The sequence below is a fragment of the Scardinius erythrophthalmus genome, assembly GCF_964197995.2.
Source record: "Scardinius erythrophthalmus genome assembly, chromosome: 17".
Lineage (NCBI taxonomy): Eukaryota > Metazoa > Chordata > Actinopteri > Cypriniformes > Leuciscidae > Scardinius > Scardinius erythrophthalmus.
The window spans coordinates 13461215-13479494 of NC_138237.1; the positions used below are offsets into that span (position 1 = coordinate 13461215).

Sequence of the window (18280 nt, forward strand, 5' to 3'; positions counted from 1 at the left end):
GCTCGGGGTAACTCAACTCCCATGTCCTCATTAAAACTTCTAAAGCAATTAGACGCTCTTGCTTTCCCTCTTCCCTCTCACCTCGATCATGACCCCATCACGACTCTTTTTATGAGCTTATTACAGCATTTAATCCACTGGCACCACAGATCACACAGCACAAGAGACTATAATACATCTGCTACATCATTGGTCAGACCTTCAGCTGCATAGTAAGGAATGAAAGTGAGAGCACTATGGTTTGCAGACAATATATTTATGAAGAGACTCTCATCCAAAACAAGAATCCCACAGGATTGCTTTATGGACGTGATATGTAAATATTTGCATTATTTAAAATATATTTCTATTTTTAAACATTTATATTTAAACCTACATTATTTAAACTTAAACATCTTTATATATTTCCCGATTTAATGGATACAGAAGTGTTATTTTAGTGTCTTTGATATACTATTCATATTTTGAATAAGATTTTATTTTATATTTTCTGTTCTCAGCTTAATTTTTTAAAATTAAGTTTTAGTTGTTGTTTTTATATTAGCTTTCTTTTGTCTAAATATGTATTACATTTCCGTTTTTAATCTATCTATCGTTCTGTAACACTTTCCCTCTTACATTTATGCTGGGGTGCCAGACAGATATGTATTCTGTCAAAATTCCCTTATTCTTGTTTAGGGTCGTTAGTTATTTAGTCTATCTAAATTCAAATTCAAAATTACTTTATTGGCATGACTGTACATAATACAACATTGCCAAAGCTTGGAATACATAGAATAATAATAAAAACATCAAAATAATAAAATATTATAACATAAATTTAAATGTACACATTAAATGAATTGTACAAATTAACAGTGTAACAAATTAGAATATGTGTGAACATTTGATTCCACAGTGTTTTAACATATACACACACACACACACACACACACACACACACACACACACACACACACACACACACACACACACACACACACACACACACACACACACACACACACACACACACACACACACACACACACACACACACACACACACACACACACACACACACACACACACACACACACACACACACACACACACACACACACACACACATTACTGAGGGTCACTGTGGTGGACAGTTGGGAAACATACTGAGGTCAGACACAATACACACACACTACACACACATTCACCTGCCGTCTCTCAGGCTGTGGCACATCCACATATATCTGTCCCTCTCCTAATATTATCTTTATATGTTCTATTTCAGTCATGGCTGTAAAGTTCTTTATTAAGTTAGTGAATTAACAGTTTTTTTCAATCGCTAACAAGCGCTTACCCATACTTCAGATACTTTTTCTAAACTCTTAACACAGACTCACACCTACAAAACACAATTGGCCAAATGGTTAATTGTCTTCTCAAAAACACATTTTGTTAAATATATACTAACTCTTCATTTCAAAACAGAACACACGTTTCTCTGCGCACACACTAACTTTACCAAAACACTGGAAATCTGACTCAAAATGAAATTATTCTGTCAAAGAATAACACTTGTTTTCACTTCACAAGGTTCATGCACTCAATCAAAGTACACCAGGTTTCAAAATACTGGCTGCTATTGTTGACATTACAAAAACTGCATAGACTTTATGTTTCAGTTTTACAGGTATTTGCATGCAAAACGTGCAATTCACCGTTTTACTCTAAATTTCTTGGTTGGGAACTGTATGTCCACATGTACAGTACTTTCACATTCATAAGCATTCCAGTAAAAAGCAAATCAGTTTTTATTCCTTTACTGTTTACTACAGGAGGTACAGTAGAAACACGGTTTGATAGAACAGAAAAAGTTTTACAGTAACCCAAAAGACAAAGGCAAAAAAAAAACATAAAATTACTGTATCTAATCTCTGCGATCTTCAGGGTTAGGCCTCATGTTTTCATCAAGATCACATCTGATATCATCCAAGGCGATGCACCTGGGATAAAACTGCCTGGTATGTCGGATCCACCCTTGGAGCCAGCATCCATGGCTTCAAGGAGGAACATCTGATCATGTGGCTGATGGTCATAAACCTTCCACCTCCACATTATATTTCGTCCAGGTCGACGCCTTTTAGCCAGATTGAATCCTGCCTCATCTATGTATATGAATTCATGAGGGGCCTGGTTGGCCTCCAATTCCATAATTCTCAAAACAAAGTTTATGTAAATCATGTCATTTACTGTATACCATACTGTACTGTAACCTATTGCTGTGTAGGTTACCTACTTGCAAAGTGCAAAGCTTATAGAACTGGACATTGAATTGAATATACTACACTATACCTGGACATATTGTCGTTGTAGCTCCTTGACTCTCTCACTGACATATTGTTTTTGAACTGATATCATTGCAGAAGCAGAGGTTTTTATAAACTTTCATATTGTAATGTAATTTATTCCTGTGATGAAAAGCTGAATTTTCAGCATCATTACTCCAGGAAGATGCATATGGACTCGAAAAGCTTGTTTCTTCATGACATTGTTCAAAAGCAACACATTTTGCTAGCAATCAAAATCACATTTTGCTAAAATCATGAAATTTACAAAAATGGTAAAAGTTTCATGTAAATGGTAAATACAGTAAATAAATGCAGTCCATACTGTATCTAAGGTTTGGAATATTGTTTTTGCTATTGTGGGATGTTGTGTGTTAACATTTGTAAATACTACAAAAACAATCCATAATTGTGTTGGGAGGTATAGCTTGTCTGTTAAGAAAATGTAAGCATTATGGAAATGTGTTCACTGACTGCATATTGTGTGAAAACGACAAGAAATGTGTGAATGGTATGGCCACAAAAGACCGATGCTGTGCTAATTGTGTTTAGAGTTTTGAAAATGTGACAACTGGCTGGACAAACGCTTGTTAGCGACTGAAAAAAACTGTAAGTAGAGGTCTCTGAACTGTATTTGTGACAGTGAAAGAGGAAGTACTTCTCTGTCTCGATCTCTCCCGTCCTACAGTGAACACACACCCTTTGCTCTCAGAGTAACCAGCTCTTTCTGTGTCTGCCGGTCTCGATGGCTAGACTGTGTTCACTGAGCCTGTACTTGCTCAGGATCCGTCTCTGCTTTGTGTCTCTCACACTCTGGAGATATTCTTCCAATTCATAATTTGATTGCAGAGTTCGATAGAATTGTAATTTACATTGTGTTTTAGTTTCCTGATCCCAATGTTCCAAATATGTATTTTTACACTGTTTGATAATTTGGTTTATTTTGATGTTTGGGTGAGAAGCAGTGCTGGTCTGAGACTGGTTAGTGTTAGTAGAGTTAGTCAGGTTAGCACCAGCTGATTGGGGGGACTTTTTTCGGGGTTCAGCTCTTGGGTTTGTAATGCTTTAAAATGTAGCGATTCTGTGGGACTTGATTTTAGATGCATCCAGAATTTGAGGGATCTTTTTTGCATATTAATAATCAATGGGAACCAGCCTAATTCTGCCCAACATGCATTTTTGGGTGTTTTACTTTGTAGTTTTAGAATAATTTTGCAGAATTCTGTTTGTAGGGCTTCTGTTGGATGTCTGTCCCATCTAGTGTATCTATCTATCTATCTATCTATCTATCTATCTATCTATCTATCTATCTATCTATCTATCTATCTATCTATCTATCTATCTATCTATCTATCTATCTATCTATCTATCTATCTATCTATCTATCTATCTATCTGTCTGTCTGTCTGTCTGTCTGTCTGTCTGTCTGTCTGTCTGTCTGTCTGTCTGTCTATCTATCTATCTATGTATCTATCTATCTATAAGGAGCTTATCCAAGCGTATTACGCAACATGCTGTGACCATTCAGCCCTTATTCTACTCATTCTACTCACACGCTACCTCATCTCACTCTCCTCAAACATTCCCAGCAATTACAGTGCAGGCCCATCCTGTCCCATGATCCTCTGCTCAACCACGTGTCATGCATCTCCCTCAAGCTTTATTTACCCCAACAAAACAAAAGCAGTCTCTCAGTCGGCACAGAAAAAGTCAGTGAATTGGTTTTCAAGATTGTTAACTTACTTTCTTTTCTACAAATTTACTTTCAATGAAGCATCACCACATGTTGAATGAGGCTGTGTAAAGCACAAAGGGGGACAGATAAAGACTAAAGATTTTTTTAGGGAAGTCTGGCACACATGAAACCATGTCAATGTGAAAGAGAAAGGAAGGCTACACTCACCCACGAGCCCTCATGAGTAAATGCTCAGCCGCCGCCAAGCTTAAGAAAATTATTTAACATACCATTTAGCCAGACAACGCAAATGTCAGACCAAAAATACATTGCAGAATGATGCATCAGCAGTGAGTGTCCATGAAATAGCCTTTCCTAACAAGAAAACGAATTTGTTGCATACCACATAGATGAAAATTTGACATTAACATGAGAATTTATGAGCGAGCTCTAAATCACAGAGAGCCAACCGCGCATTCAGAGAGAGATTTACACCAGGAATGGTAACAACACATCTGCTTTGATAGGGAACAGGCAGATTAATGCAAGCAAACTGAGAATTTCAACTGAGACAGGTCACCTTGGTTTTAATGATGTCCATCCTTCTCCCTATATTTATGGATGGTTTTGCTAAGTAAAAAACAGTTTTGCAGAGAACATCCCAAACAGAACTGGAATATGAGCTGTTGGTGGATTAATTTATCGTACAATATTGAGAAAGAAATGATTTATCATGCTTTTGTTTACTTGCTGTGGGATCGCATCATTAGGATTACGGTTAAAGCTTGTGGAGACTATTTTGCATCATAATCACTCAAAACGCTGCATCCAAGGGATAATTCTTGAAACAATATACATGTTTCATTGTTTTATCACAAATAAAACAATTGACTCCAAGCACAACTACATAATATGCTTACAAAAGCTTTAACAAATGTTTTATAATAATTTAATAATGGGTAAAGATGTTTTTTTTAGGCCGGACAACACTTTTGGCCACTATTTTATATATATATATATATATATATATATATATATATATATATATATTTTTTTTTTTATATATATATATATATATATATATATTTATATAAAATATATATATAAATATATGAGCTTTTTGCTTTGTATTTTTGTATGTATGCATTTTTGTATGTATTTTTTTGCTGACAAATACCTTAACCAAGTGTAGTGTTTTGTTCTTCCCTTATATTTAAAATATAAAAAAATGTCCCTAATATTTTGATTAATATCTTATATTGGAAACATGTATTATAGATGTATAAAATATAAAATTTAAATTTAAACAATATTGTCAATAATTATATCAACACATTTAAAAAAATACAAATAAAATAAAAATATTTCAATATACATATGGAACAGTTACAATGCAACAGCTATGATGCAAAGCAGCAGCAAACACTTTCCTTACTGTGGCAGTACCATGGTACAATGATGGCTTCAGATACTATGGTAAACTACCAAACTTTGAAATATATGCCATGGTACAGAATGATTACCATATACAGTTTCATGGTATTTACATAGTTTCTCATTTAAAAAAGCAGAAAGATTTTCAATCGGATAGTAAATGCTGTCTGGAATCTGATCTTACATGATTTACTGAAACATTCATCTAAGTCACGACGGCCTGTTCAAGTAGACATTCAAAGAGAGGAAGTGCACTCCTTCCTTGAGCTTCTAATGAACTACAATGAATACAGAGAAAAACAGGCCTAATGTGTCAAGCAATTTCTGTGATATGCATTTGAAATATCAACCATCAATGTCTGTGATATTTTGCAACATTATACATTCCTGAATGTAATGGAAAACAGATGTTTTAGCAGAAAACAGAATTTCAGATATATTTCTCTTGTATTTGGTCCTGAAGTGCTCTTAAAATCCCGTGAACCGGAAGTTGCAACCGACTTTACTTAAGTGTTGTGACGTATTTCCAAATGAAACGCAAACTGACGGTTGAGGAGAAGTTAAGGATATTTAACCCAAGCCGTCAAACTGATGTCATCAGAGAAGGAACGCCATTCCAGAGCGGAAGCAAATTTTCAGGTTTTAATTTAAAGATTACTATGAAAAAACTGTGTATTCTGTGTATTAACTTGCAAGGATTAATTGTTCACCACAAGACACCTTTACATTTTTTTAATAAGGCCTTTTAATGAAGGCATATTTTAAGTACTCATTATATAATGAAAACCCTGAGTGTTCTCCTGCATTTAGAGGAGGAGAAAAGAGCCTTTCCGGGTGGCGTGATGGAAGATCTGTAATTAAATTCTCAATGACACAGATGAATCGGGCCGTCTCTTTACTTTATAATATCCTCAGGGCTGGGAGGACTGGTGGCATTCCTTAACTACCTGATTTAATCAATGACAAAGTTTTGGAGCACATGGTGAGTTGAGATGGGTGTTTCAGATCTATTTTTCATGTTGTAAGTTATGCTTGTTGTAAGTAAGCATGTTGCCAAAATTCACATGTAGCAACTAAAATGATTGATTTCATTTTTTATTTCTGATTAATTGAAGTAATTGAATTCTGTAAATCTGATTGGTTGATGAACATTCTAAGATGTGCAAATATTTTCAGAGAAACGCACGACTAAAGTAGTTCCAGGCAGGTCTTGACCACATTACAGTTGCATATCACCTCGCCAAATGATTATTAGTTATTTCAAAGGTCCGTACAGACTAATAACAAAATAACCAAAACCCACAACGACAGTGACCAAGCTAATACATATAGTAGACAATAGGATAAAAACAACAAATTATTTCCATGTTTTTTTGCCACAAATTTAAATTTTTTACTATATGGAAAGCACATACTCTCTTTCCCCCGATCACTCTCCCAACTCTCCCAACAAGTACGGAAACACACTCGCACATAAACGTGTTGTCAGCACTGATCTGACAATTTTATCAGTAAAATAGTTTAGCAACTTCAAAGCTACATGATATTTCTCTCTAGCGAGATAATAACGCCGCTGTCCTTGAAGCAGATAAACTTACAGTTTCGCTATTAGTAGAGATGCTGCTGCTGAACACTGTTGAGACACACAGACTCAGGTAATTCATACATGCTTGATCTCTCTTTCTCTCTCTCTAATAACTGCATTATTCTGCCATCAATGGCTCAAGCCTTTGTTACTGCCCTAAATGTTTTGGAATTAGCAACAGAGGTGTGGGATAAAAGGAGTAAGAAATTAGTCCAACACACAAGAGCATTTTAAGGACAAAAACCTGACAAATATCTTGAAATACAACATGGTGACCGTGTACCATAAGGGGAATAATTGACTCGGGTCCGATGAATTATTAGAAAATAATGCCCATCTGCTTTGCCTCGTGGCCGCGTTACTATCTTGGTTGTGCATTATTTTCTAATAATTCAATGGCCCGTCATCAATTATTCCTTACTTTATTTGCACAAAACAGTGTAGCTACAATCTTAATAGCTATCAGCTATTTATTGAAATAGTAATAATCAGTCAGAATTTTAATATTGATGCAATTTAATATTGATTGCTTCCAAAAATGGAAGCCTATACTTACAGCTAGCTACCAGAGTAAAATATTATTATTCCTTTGTGTACAATATTATTTTAAACAATTGAGTTTTATGATATTTACTGTGTTAAAAGAAAGAGATTTACTTGACTTACTATTCAAAATTAACATACAAATAATAGACTTTGAACTCGACTTTTCCACAGGATCTTAAACTAAACTCACTTATCTAATCATTAACTTGAATAATTAAACTGCACAAAAACATGTGCTGTCCTCTCAAGACCATGGGCCTCTCAAGCGCCCATACAATCAATCCAGCTCACTCTGTTAGGAAGGTAAAGGCGTCTTTGTCCTCTGAAAGAGTGTGAATGAGAGAGGGCACCTGATCACAAAGGACATCTGGGCTGGGAAACCCCATACGTCTCATGGGACCAGTAGTTCTGAATGCCGGTGGCCTAGCAACCACATTCCGATAAGATATCCCCGGAAACGGCCATAAACCTGCTGCCAGGTGAAGGCTAACCTCATCTCTGCCTCAATAAAACACTCTCAATCCAATACACACACTTGTAAACAAACAAATCACAGAGGAAATTCCAAAGTCCACCACAAAGGCATTTGATTCCCAAGTAAATGAGGGCTCTGACTGGACTTCTGAGTGCTGTTCAAGAATATTTGAGAAGCTGAAAATTCCTAACGCTGTTTGTGAGGAATGCGTTACATTCTAGCCTCCACGCAAGGTCATTATTCCTCTGTGAATCAGAATGTGTCAAGTGTGGCCACTTTCTACTTAGTTGAGGACTATTCAGACAAACAAAAGAGAACAAAGAAAGGTCATTAGGATTAAGCATGAAATTTCCGAGAGGTTTTACTGTAAGAGGATGTGGAAACCTTTTTTACCTTTGTCCTGGAGCACTACCGAGACATAATATACAATAAAGGGATAGCTATGACTTCCTTTCTTCCATGGAACACAAAAGAAGATATTTTGTGAGCGTTTTTTCCCCCCCCATACAATAAAAATCAATGGGATACAAAGTTGACCCCATTGACTTTCATTATTTAGACAAAAACAATCAAAACATTGTTTTGAGGGTGAGTAAATGATGACAATTTTCATTTCTGGGTGAACTGTCCCTTTAAAAGAATATGTATGCGCAAGACTGAATTCAAATTTTGAAATAAAAATAGAAGGAACTAAGGAATAGAAGGAACTAAGACAGAAAAAGGGACAGTGAGAGATCTGTAGGCTTTTGTTCTCACATGCGATCAATTTCTTGAAATGTTCCCGTTATGAAACAGAAGGCTTTGTTGGTTCCCTTTGAGACTAATAAGACAATGTGAGCGCTCTAAAATGTCACCAGATATATTCAGCGAGGCCAGATGTACCGTGCGTGTGTCCTACATTACTCATTATTGCTTGAGAATGAGCTGAAAGCGTACACTTAAAAACAGTCATTAAAGGAGTTGAGAGCGCCATTAGTCGCAAACATAAAAGTCCTCAGCTTCGTTTCAAACGCAACAGCTGCATCCCTCATTCAGCAAGACAGTGTGGACAAATCTGTCTTATCTAAATCCCAGAAATAGACATCTTCTTCACCCTTCCTTACTCTGACAGCCTGGAGAGAAAGAGAAAGAAACGGGAAGAGAGACATAAAGAGAATGAGAGAACGCATTTCTCCTGGCACGTGATGCTGTGACCAAAAAAAAGAGCCCCATCGAGGGCAGCTGGCATGGTAGAACCGCTGGAAGGCGAAAACAGGAAAAAGCAAGGTAAGAGGTGCCAACATGGCATCAGAGAGACAACTAAAGTGCCAATATAGATATCTCACTATAACAAACACTGAAAGGTCTAACAAACCTTGAGGTTAAACATTCACAAAAAACATCTTTAGTGACAAACAAGCTTTTATTCTTCACACACTTGATGCAAAGGAATATTCCAGGTTCAGTGCAAGTTAAGCTCAATCGTACAGAGCCCTGCACTTGATATGTGGAGGGCAAAATCATATATATATACATCATGGCCACAAATTAAGAATTTGTATTTATTCCCTCGTTTAACTAAATTGTGCACACAAAATATAATATATTTCATTGCCTCAATTTAGTAAATGGTGGCCACATTGTATTAATTCGGTCTCTCGTTTTGAATTAACTAAACAAGGGAACAATTTAGTAAAATGATTTGTTAATTCATGGCCACGATTATATTTTTTCCTGCATGTCATGCACGGGGCACCGTACAATCAACAGCATTTGTTTTTAAAGAACATAATGCCACAATTGCTGTCAATTAAACCCAGAATATTCCATAAAAAAGAGAGAAATTGAATTATTCCCATCCATGACTGCAAAGTGTTAATTAAAAGAAATAGTTCTAATTTGAAAAACATCCCCCAAGTCGAGACACATTAGGGGTTTGATGCCCCCGAGCATATTCTTACTATGACTGTACATTTGCTATTTGCTGCAAGCAGAAGTGGTCATGGAGTTCTTGTGAACTCTGTGTTAGCCTAGAATGAACACAGAAAATGAGTCAACAAGGGCTGGCCTTGTTTTGAATAGAAATGAAGCTGAAATTAACTGGTTATGAGGTCAGGATGAATTTATGTCACATCAAGATGTTTCAGGACAGGTTTGAGCTCAACGATGGTAAAACCGGGCAATTTGTTCTTATATTGGAATATACATAAACATGAATGAGATTTGAGAACTACGGTGAAGGGTACGATTTTTAGCAATTAAAATGGCGTAAATCGTATGGCTTCAGAAGGCTTGGAATATAGCGCAAAAGTCATCGGACTACTTTAATGGTTCTCTTTGGAGATTGACTTCTCCAAAATAGCTTTAAATTTACAAATGAAAATTAGTTTGTCCACTAAACTTCCATTTGAAGCTAAACATTCAGGTTTTGTCCTTAGAAGGACCTCAGATAAATGCTCTGACCTGCTCTAAACTCATCCTGTATACTTAGGGACAGTAAGGAGGTGAATACTCAAACACCTTCCTTCCTCCAAAATAAAAGTGTGCTCCATTAATAAATAATGATGTTTGAGGCCTGCGATTCCCATTATGAAAGGGACAAACAGCTGCGGGCTTAACTTAATATTTGTGTTCAATAGTGGCGAATATTTAAACACAAACAAGGGTGTACTGCCTGTTAATGTGGCGAATGCACTGTTATAATAAGAAATATGGAGTGAATCTATTCACAAACACTCACACAGCATGAGACAGAGTGGCATCATGTTGGTATCAGTGGTGTTGTCTTACAGGCCAGTCAGTACACTGCTAATGAATAGAGGGGCTTGTCTATGTGAGTGTCTTTTGAGACACAAAGAGACAAAAGGCTCTAGAGCATTACAAACAAGCTTATCACAATCAAAAATATGCATTTGATACCAGGCTGAATGTATTAAAGCATACAAAATGAACATACAATGCTTGCATATCTAACATTTGTTGACATATAAGGTCATCACGGTACCAAAATTTCACTAGTCGGTACCATTACCAGTAAAATTTCACGGCTCTCTTTACCAATTTTGGGAGTGTACTTACTTACCAGCATGAAAAACTAAACTTGTATTCAGATTGTGAACGGGTAATGAACAGAAAGCAAGAGAAGTAATCACAAAGGCTGCCAATCTCTAACTCGCGAAAACTCACTACGTTATAATAAAAAAGCTATTTTAATTGTACAATGAATCATTTATTTACACTATGTTGGTTATAATGAAAGGATTGAAGGAAACAAAAGTTCAGAGGTGTTTTCAGATTCTGAACAACTTACTAGCACCTCTGATAGGCTATTGCATCCACATGTGATTGGCTACAAAGCTCAATGCATGTAAAAACATGGTGTAAATAGAAACCTTTGACACTCAGAGAGCGATTAAAACACGAACGAGAGAGTTTGATAAAAGCATCTATCAGCGGGTAATATCGAATATACCCGGAACTCTTTACCGACTGATGCCGGTAGTACCAGCATGTTTGACCATCCTATTTTCGATTTAACAGGAATTTGAAAACTGGACTGCACCATTAATCCAAATAAAACCAAATTCGCAATTTGGATTAGTCTGAATTTAATTTCAGCCGGATATTGTCAACAAAAGACAAACTTTAAAGGCTCCCTACAGTTTTCCACCAACTGAAAATTAAGAAATTCATTCAAAACAACCATAAATATTAGCATTGTAATTTTGCAGTTATAATGTAAAATAAAAATAATAATAATAATCATTTTTTTCCTTAAATACGTAAAAACATTTTTTTACAGTGAAATATTATATTATTATATTATATTTTTTTTTATGGTGTGATATTTGTTTAAGTAATAATTATGTTTTTTATTAGCATTATTTAGTCAATATTGATTTATAATCAACAATTTTTTGCCAAATTGTACAGCACAGCAAACCAGCTATTCAAATGAAAAAATCTGAAAAAGAAAAAAAAAGATCGCAAATTGAATTGCAAACAAAACGAGTCATCAATATTTTCCATCTAATTTCCCATGAAGAAAAATTTATTAAATGCATCTATGTCTAAAATTGGCCAACAGTGCTATTTACATTTTGTTTTCATTGGGCTTTCAGTATCCTGTGCATAAACCAAGTTTCTAGAATGACGGGACAAAAGTCAATGTTTATATTTAAACTAAACACTAAGGATATTTTCTCTCCACAAATCACATCACACACGTCTCAAAGGGTCGAATGAAAAGCTTCACAATGCAAATTGATGTACATTGATGTTCATACAAGGCTGTACAGTTTTACACTACAGTACTAAAACCATTTCTAACTCAAGTTTCTAACCATTTCAGATTCAAGCAATCATGTCTTCTTTGGGGTTTTCTGTAACTTACTGATTAAAAACAGTCTAAAGCCCTTTCATAGTTAAGAAGGATTATACATGTCTTCTGCCAAAGCTGAGACTGTCTTGCCTGTTCAGTTGCTGACCAGTAACCTTATACACTGAATATCGGGTGTGATGTAAATAAGAAACCCTCTTTCAATGGAAGGGTGTATGTGTATGCACTGGAAGAGAATTACGCTTTAATATTCACAGCACACTTTTCATTTTCATTAAATAAGATATGCAGAGCCACGCAGGCGGAAAAAAATGTCACTGTCTCTCACACTCATCAGGTCCATGATAGGACCCTTTATCAAAGCTGCCAGACAAAAAAAAAAAAAAAGACAGATAAGAGAGCCAAAGCATGAGTCAGCTGCTTTTTAATAAAACATAGTGGGCAATGTAAATTGAAAAGCACAGCTGTTCTCGGAGTAACAACATCACGTCTTCCACTTTGCAGCAAGACACTATAAGGAAAGTATTCAGGTCCATGTTGAGCACACTCTTAAAAATAAATGTCTTTATTGGTATTTGTGGTTCCACAAAGAACCTTTAACATCCAGTTCTTTATAGTGGAAAAATGTTCTTTAGATTATTCCAATGCTCTAAAAAGTGGTTATTTTAAGAACTCTTCACTGTTCTTTGAGGAACCCAAAATGGTTATTATATGGCATTGCTGTAAAACCCCCTTTTGGAACCTTTATTTTTAAGAGTGCAGTATAATATGACATTGATGAGTTTTAACGGCTTGTTTGGATTTGGTAGTTTTAACATCTAATTAAAGAACCAGGAAATACATTGCCATTTTTTAAAGTATCCAAAAAATAAATTGTTTCATCATTTACTTAACTTCATGAAGGTTAGAAAACTGTATGAAGTTAGGCACAATGTCTTTACATTTCAGATGAATTATTCCTTTAATACCCATTATTCAAATCATCTAGCAGTTTTGTTATGCTACACTCAATATAACGGTTTTCACAGCTATACCAGTGAAGAACCATAGTGAAAAACTATTTGGGGTTTCCCAAAGAACCTTTCAGTGAACAGTTGAACAACAAAATAACCTTTTTCTTATAGGAACACTCCACCGTTTTTTGAAATAGGGCTTATTCACCTTCTTTCCTACATTTAGATAGGTGGGCAAATGCATTTTTGTCTCAGTGCATGCATTGTTTTAGTTTGACAGGGTTGGCGCTAGCTTAGCTTAGCATAATGAATGGAATCCTTTGTTGCCAGCTAGCATGTCCTGAGTAAAAGGGATAAAACAAAAACAAAAAAAACACCTAATAACTTCTTGTGGCCTGCCTATTCACAACGAGTACAAATAGCGATGCAGATTAACACTAGGCGATTTCCTAGGCAGATATTGGCTTATATATTAAGGACTATATTAGGGGGAAGCACAGGCGAAGCACTGCTACTTGGGCGTGATATCTCTGCACCCAAGTAGCAGTGCTTCGCCTGTGCTTCCCCCTAATATAGTCCCAGGTCAATATCTGCATTGGAAATCGCCTAGTGTTAATCTGCATCGCTATTTGTACTCGTTGTGAATACGCAGGCCACAAGAAGTAATTAGGTTTTTTTTTTTTTTTTTTTATATCTGTCAAACTAAAACAATGCATGCACTGAGACAAAAATGCATTTGCCCACCTATCTAAATGTAGGAAAGAAGGTGAATAAGCCCTATTTCAAAAAACGGTGGAGTGTTCCTTTAATGTGAAGAACATTTTAATAATCTGAAGAACCTTTTTCCACTATAAAGAATCTTACAATGTTTTGTTGCATGGAGGTTCTTCATGGAACCACAGATGCCAATAAAGAAACTTTATTTTTAAATGTGCAATGCAAAAATGTCTGCTGGAGGGAACACCACAAAGCCACATAAGAGGAGTTTTTCCCACATAAAGGGTACATTTACACGACACTGATGTACTAAAAACAGAAAGGTTTTTCCTTTCCATTTTTCGCATATAGACGACAACATTGTCAAAACGATCCCCGTTCACACGGATCTGCGAAAACGACTAAAAAGCTGTATTATGGATGCCAGGCGATGTCACTTTGTAAAGAAACACTACGCGCCTATAGACTGAACACGTAATGCACATGTGCATGACATCACAGTTTTCACAAATTGGCGTTTTTGTAGTTTACACGGAGTGGATAACAGTATCGTTTTCAAAAACTTGCACTTTGAAACCCGTTTTCAAATGTTTGCGCTTTCAGGTGCCAGAAACACAGTTGTCACAAATGAACAAACACAACGGGCAAAACGTATAAAATGTTTTTAGTTGAAACCGGTTTTAGTTGAAAGCGGTGTCGTGTAAACAACCCCTATAAATCAAGGTGAAGGGCGCTCCAAGCCAATTCCCAAAAAAACTAACATAGGACTTGCAGGAAGCCCAAATGAATTAAAGTGCCAGCTGAGAATGACTAATCACACCAGTCACATGACCTCATCCCATAAAACGTTCCTGTAGCTCAAACAGTAGAGCTTGGTGCTTGCAACACCAAGGTCATGGGTTTGATTCCCAGGGAAAGCAAGGACTGATAAGAATTTAAAATGTGTACCTTGAATGCGATTTAAGTTGCTTTGGATAAAAGCGTCTGCCAAATGCATAAATGTAAATGTAAAACAGAGTGGTGTTGTTATCAGTCATGCATTCCACTGATAAACACTACAGCAGGCAAAAACACTGTTCCAATCCACAGTGTGATCAAGCGCAAAAAAACCCCTCTTTCTCACTGTTGACAGGAACAAAAGAGAGGAACAGAAACATGACCACAGAGCGTAGATCATTTTTTTATAAGTGTAACAATAAGGGTGGGGTCCTAGAGTTGAGTTGAAATTCACAACAATTTCATACATCAGCTTAGTCTCAAGTGTGGATGCAAACAATAAATGAATAACACAAATGAAAATAAGCTTACAGGGTTGTTTCATTGGAATCTTTTACTCTTGTGTGTCTGTACTGTAAGCCTCGCCTACACACTACAGCCCAACAGTTCAGTGAAAACACTTACAATGCATTCTTTGTACGCATTCAACCAGTGTGAAAAGTACCTTGTCTAACCTACTTTCTTATCTCTTTCCCCATTGACCAGTATGCAAAAATTTGGTAAGTGGGGAAAAAGAGGGTTGTGAATACTGGGTCTTGACCACCTTGTTAAAGTCACCATTAAATCAAAATGGACAATTCTTGCTTTTTTTAATGGAATATTTACATTTTTATTATAAATGATTTATCCATTCACATCATGTTTTTTTTTTTATTCATGTCCCCTGATCTTCTATCAGAATAACTTCCACTCCCTCTTGCAGCAACATCTCTTCTCTGACGCTCGTTGTGTTTATATTTCCACAGCATGAAGGTAAGATCTTACGGATTTATGAATGACAAGCTTTGGTTACACTTTATTTTAAGGTGTCATTGTTACAGTGTAATTATATATTTAAGTACTGTGTAATATTAATTACCAACATGTAGCCTACTTACTATAGGGTTTGGGTAGGATTAGGATTTGGTTGAGGGTTAGTTGCATGCAATTATGCATAATTAACTGTAATTACTATGTAACATACGTAACGTAACATATGTTACAAGGACACTGTCAAATAAAGTTTTACCAAAGCTTGTTTTAAAATCTTCCCAGTCTACTGACATTTGTTAAGGCATCAGCTTCAAACATTACAGTGCTCAAGATAACTTTCGTTAACTCTACAACAAGTAAATCCACTTCACCAGCTAATTACCCTTCGACAGCAATGCCATAGAAATATACAGAGACACTGCAAAAACGGAAGTTCAAACACAAAATTCTAAAGATGGCGCATGGCAGCATACTTGTTCAGGGTGGCGCCATGACAGGTATGAAAGCTGTAAAAAGCTGTATAAAGCTCCTGGATAACTTATAATTTTTGTCAGGAGTTTGTATACTGAAATTTATTGGAAAGATATTTTTGCAGTGTTTGGTCAGCAGAACAATCTAAAAATATTAAATAGTTGTACAACCCACTAAAGAGATGTTTAACGCTTTCATTCCCGTTAAAAACCAAAGATGGCGCTGCTGTGAATAAGGTCTAAAGCAGACAAACTTCCAACGGTCCAATCAACTCCTGATTGACAAAATCAAGTTAATGCTTTTTTTTTTTTTAGGTTTGTTTATTTAAGAAGCCAGTGATATATGTTACAATAGAAAAAAAAAGACAATTTCAACTTCCGTTTCATGCCGATTTAAGGCTTAAAAGTTGTAAATAAAATCAAATAAAAAAGGTTGGATTTTCTTTCATGGGTGAAGTACAGTAGACCAAACACTGGTATACCACAGTTAACTTTTTGAAGCAATTAATTTTTTGTTGCAAAAATTAGCCGTATTTTACGGGTTCGGCTAACCCTTTTCGTTTCGTGGGGTTTTAAGACGTTTTGAATGCGCTTCCAATCCTGAGTGAAGGCTAGGATATTTTCGTCTGCCACTGAATATGCACGTATTTGTGGACGTTTAAAGATGGAAACCAACTGATGACAATTCAAAACAAACCTGTTGAAACGCACTCGATCCAGAAGCGGTTTGGGTGTGATTGTGCAATCGGACCGAAACCAGCATCACAAAAGAAACAGGATGTCCATTGACGTTCATGAAAACACGAGTCTAGACGTCGATGCCCTATCTGTTCACAAGTCCCCTTTTCCATAAAACCCCACATCTGAACCAGTATTACACTATAGCATATATATGAAACGCATGCTGAATGGCATTATGCAAACATGCAACACGTTTATATTGCGACACGTCCATGTTGACATGCATTATTTTAACACCCTCGTTTTACTTGAACGGGGGAAACCCTGGACCTCACCATCTGTGCTGTTCATGCACATTTTGCATGATTATAATGTTTTCATTTTTCCAATTGTAACCATATGTAGCCTGAGATATACAAGCGTCGCTTACCTTTAAACTGTAAGGAGTGGCTTGTTTTAATTCTCACAGTTCCTGATATTGATTCACCGGGGTTGTAGACCACTTTGCTATTAGTGAAAGAAATCTCGAATTCCTGAAGCTTCCCCATGTCTTTCAGAAGCACCACTCACACACTCACGGAGGACGAGATCGTCGGTAAAACTACGGGTGAAAGCGTCCAGCTTCACGTCCCACCTGCGGCTCTCATTCTCTCCGCCCATCCACGAGCGCTGACGTCATCGGGATTGTCAGTCAGGCTCCCCCTGTTCTTCATGATCCTCAAGGTTGTTTCAAATAATCGTCTAACAGCCTATAATGTGTTCAATATTTTGATGATGATGAACTTTCAAGAAAATTACCACGAAAACCCAAACCCTTATCATACCAAAATATTTTAACAAGTCAAAAACAAATGTCTGTGATGATGACAGTTTTCATAATTGCTTTGGGGGAAAAAAGTTGTATAATTTTCAACAGCAGAAATTTTATTTAATTACTAGTATTGATAAACATGTTCAGTGTTGCAATACACCTTGGATAGGCTGCATACACTGTAAAAATATATATGATCAATAAGTTATGACAACATATGTTTTTACATTGCTTTAACTCATTAAATTAAATGAAGCAATTTTAACTTTATTTATACAAGATTCAACATTTTTTAAGTCATACCTTAATCCTCTTCGTCCTGTGTGAGACATAAACCTGCCTTTTTAAGTCAGTTTAGTGTAATTTAAGTTGAAATGACTTAAACATCTATATTGATTGTACTTAAAAATTTAAGGCAGCAACCTCTTGCATAGGGGTGAGCATTTTCCCCAATAATGCGGATGAAAATTGAGTTAAGTGAAAAACAGTCAATAATAGAGTCTCAATATAAACCCTCCCACAACCCATATTTAATATATTAA

General features: G+C 36.1%; 1 protein-coding gene across 1 annotated transcript in view; it reads right to left on the reverse strand.

Annotated features, from left to right (window-relative positions):
* The window catches only part of arrdc1b (arrestin domain containing 1b), a 39011-nt gene extending 21420 nt beyond the window's left edge, over positions 1–17591 (reverse strand). Inside the window, exon 1 of the mRNA XM_081391073.1 lies at positions 17358–17591. Coding sequence (XP_081247199.1) covers positions 17358–17475 — 118 coding nt within the window. The 5' untranslated portion in view covers positions 17476–17591. The remainder of the gene's footprint in view (positions 1–17357) is intronic.
* Positions 17592–18280: the final 689 nt, after the last annotated feature.